Consider the following 2962-nt stretch of genomic DNA (forward strand, 5'->3'; position numbering starts at 1 on the left):
TATTTATGTATAGTCTCGATATTCTTATTGTACTCTATAAACTTATTACGTACTGTACATTGAATAGTGTAAATAATTTATTGTTATCTATCTAATTTGAATATAGTATATCCTGTAATTACGCAACATCCACAAAACGCCGACGTTATCTATGGTAACACTCTGATTTTACATTGTAATGGAAAAAGTAATCCTATATCTAACATTACGTGGCTCAAAAACGGATATCCGATATCGAATTACGATAATGTTACATCGATTGATAACATTCACATATATAGTCGTATCACTATTAGAGAAGCAACTGTACGTGATAGAGGATTCTACCGATGTCGTTATAGCAATACAGAAGGAACGGCTATAAGTAAAGATGCAATTGTGACTGTTTACGGTAAGTACTGTATAATGCATAGAAACATAGTTTAGATATTTCTAGTTACAGTAAAAATTATAATTGTTAAAAACGATATTTTAAAGTAGCTATAATAAATATAGTTACGATACTTCTTTAACTGATAACTGGTTTACATGATTTCCTAAACAATACTATAATTGATACCTTGTACTTGATAATACTGCATATAAATCAATACTACATAAACACAAAGTTTAGTTTCGAGATTGAAACTCAGTGTTACAGTATCATAAGCCAGCTATGTAACAAGATAACGCAAAGGTTAACTTGTACAAATAGAGACAATAGTTTATGAGCTTATAACTTTACATCAGATAAAGCTAGCGAGCTGATTTTACTCAACTATCTGTCGGGCTTATATATATGTTATATATGTTATACACGTCGACAGCGGCTAACATTGATAAATCATCTTACAATAATACTCATAGACATACACATGTATCAATTGTTTTTACCTAATCAGACTACATTATGTCTATTCACAGAACTATTTCAGTACACTTTCGATCTACTTTTAGCTAGAACTACGACTACAAGAGCTTGTAGCATAAACAATTATTATATAAGAATAACTATTACACGCCATCATATTGTAACGTCAGTGATTCCTACTGTGAGTAATTGTGATCACTATATGTAAATATTAAACTCGCTAAACTTGGTTACTTAACTCTTCACGGTCGCTCTTACGGTGACATGTAGTATTTTAGTTTCGTATATCGCGTATATAGTTTATAATATTACAAAGAGTTATATTAATACATATAATACTTAATTAATTACATCCACTTGTTTAGCTATGGTGTAACTGATAATGTCTTTACGATAGAGTATATTATTGTTTATATAAATATTTATGTAATATTATAACGACAAGTTTGTTAAATTTAAATATAATAGAGATAGTACTGGTGATAAGATTACAATGTACTGTGTAGTAATTAATTAACTGAGATATGTATGTTATTATGTTTACTAGATTCGAAAGTTGAGAAAAGTTCGGGACGAGAGTTTTTTGTGGGTTATCCAAGAATGAATACCAGGCAATCATATTATCTTACCCTAACAAGTTATAATAAGCCAGCTGCTGTCAATGTTACAAATAAGTTTCTTAATACGGTTAATGAATACACTATTGCATCGTATGAATCAAAAACACTAACAATTGCAAGTACTATGCTTATTTTTAATTCTGAATTGACTTCTAAAATCTTTCATATCGTCTCAGATGAAGATATAACAGTTAGTAGTTTTTATATATATGCTTCTGTATTGGCTTCAACATTAGTTTTACCGAGTCATCTATACGATAAGAATTATGTTGTCGCTGCGTATAAACCATACTCTAACATCAAACTATTAATAATCGCTAAGTACGCCGACACACATCTTAATATCAGTTTCCCAGTGAGTACTTCCTATTCTGGTCAATATTATTCAAGAAGTAGAAATTTGTCTATTACTTTACAATCTTCGCAAGGATTTCATTTAAAAACGGACAAAGACATATCTGGCGCTATTATCTATTCCGATAAAGATGTTGGAGTTTTGGCTGGTAATGAATGTACACGTATACCTAGTAGTACGGGTAGATGTAGTAGTGCACAAGAATTTCATTTACCTATTACGCGTCTTGGTAAAAACTATATTATATCGACGTTCGCTGATAGAACAGCTGGTGATGTATATCGTGTTTTCGGTGGTCATGATAATACGACAGTAAGTGTTAAAGTAACATCTCAAAATTATCAACTGTCTCGAGGAGATTTTGTAGAATTTGAGTTAAACAGCGGTAATAGTTCGTATGTTACATGCGATAAGCCATGCTTAGTTACTCAATTCGCGAAAGGAAGCCGAGCAGATAATACTGAAAGCGATCCATTCACGACATTTGTACCAGCAATAGAACAATACAGTCGAGATTACAATATATTCTTGCCGTCTGCTCTTACAAATGTACGAAGTGATCGAAATTATGCGTTGATTACTATACAAGACAAATATAAGAACGGATTGATGCTAAACGGAATAATACTACAAGATATTACCTGGCGACAAATCCTTACAAATACAGTTAACGAAACTTATGTTACTGCATCTGTTCCTGTTACAATTGGCGGAATAAGAATAACTCATAACGATTCTAACGCATTATACGGATTAATTAACTACGGCTGGAGTCAAAATCTCGCGGGATACGGTCACTTAGGCGGTATACGAATTGTTAAAATCTATCCATGTAAGTTACTATCATAAAGTAAAAGTAAATAAATGTTAATAATAATATTGCAGTTCTAGAATAAAATTTCATTATTCTCTACGAGAAATGATTCAAACTTATACTTGACGATAACACATTGTAGCATAATTAGTTACAGAAAGAGAATCATATAAAAACTTACAGAAAGAAATGATTGCCTTATTGTTGTTAATCGATATCTACTATGTACATATCATATTAATTTGGGTATAATTTTAAATTTTGACGGACTATAGATGCGCCGCGAATCATTGAACAATCCTCAAACATATCTGTGTATGATA

The 2962-nt window shown here is 31.2% G+C and overlaps 1 protein-coding gene across 1 annotated transcript in view; it reads left to right on the forward strand.

The window, feature by feature from the left end:
- TRIADDRAFT_62494 (uncharacterized protein) overlaps nucleotides 1-2674 on the forward strand; it is a gene marked incomplete at both ends in the record, with an annotated part of 4942 nt that extends 2268 nt beyond the window's left edge. The window contains 2 exons of the mRNA XM_002118421.1: nucleotides 107-391; nucleotides 1398-2674. Of these exons, the coding sequence (XP_002118457.1) occupies nucleotides 107-391; nucleotides 1398-2674 (1562 nt within the window). The remainder of the gene's footprint in view (nucleotides 1-106; nucleotides 392-1397) is intronic.
- Nucleotides 2675-2962: the final 288 nt, after the last annotated feature.

The sequence above is a fragment of the Trichoplax adhaerens genome, genomic scaffold (assembly GCF_000150275.1).
Source record: "Trichoplax adhaerens TRIADscaffold_84 genomic scaffold, whole genome shotgun sequence".
NCBI classification, from domain to species: domain Eukaryota; kingdom Metazoa; phylum Placozoa; class Uniplacotomia; order Trichoplacea; family Trichoplacidae; genus Trichoplax; species Trichoplax adhaerens.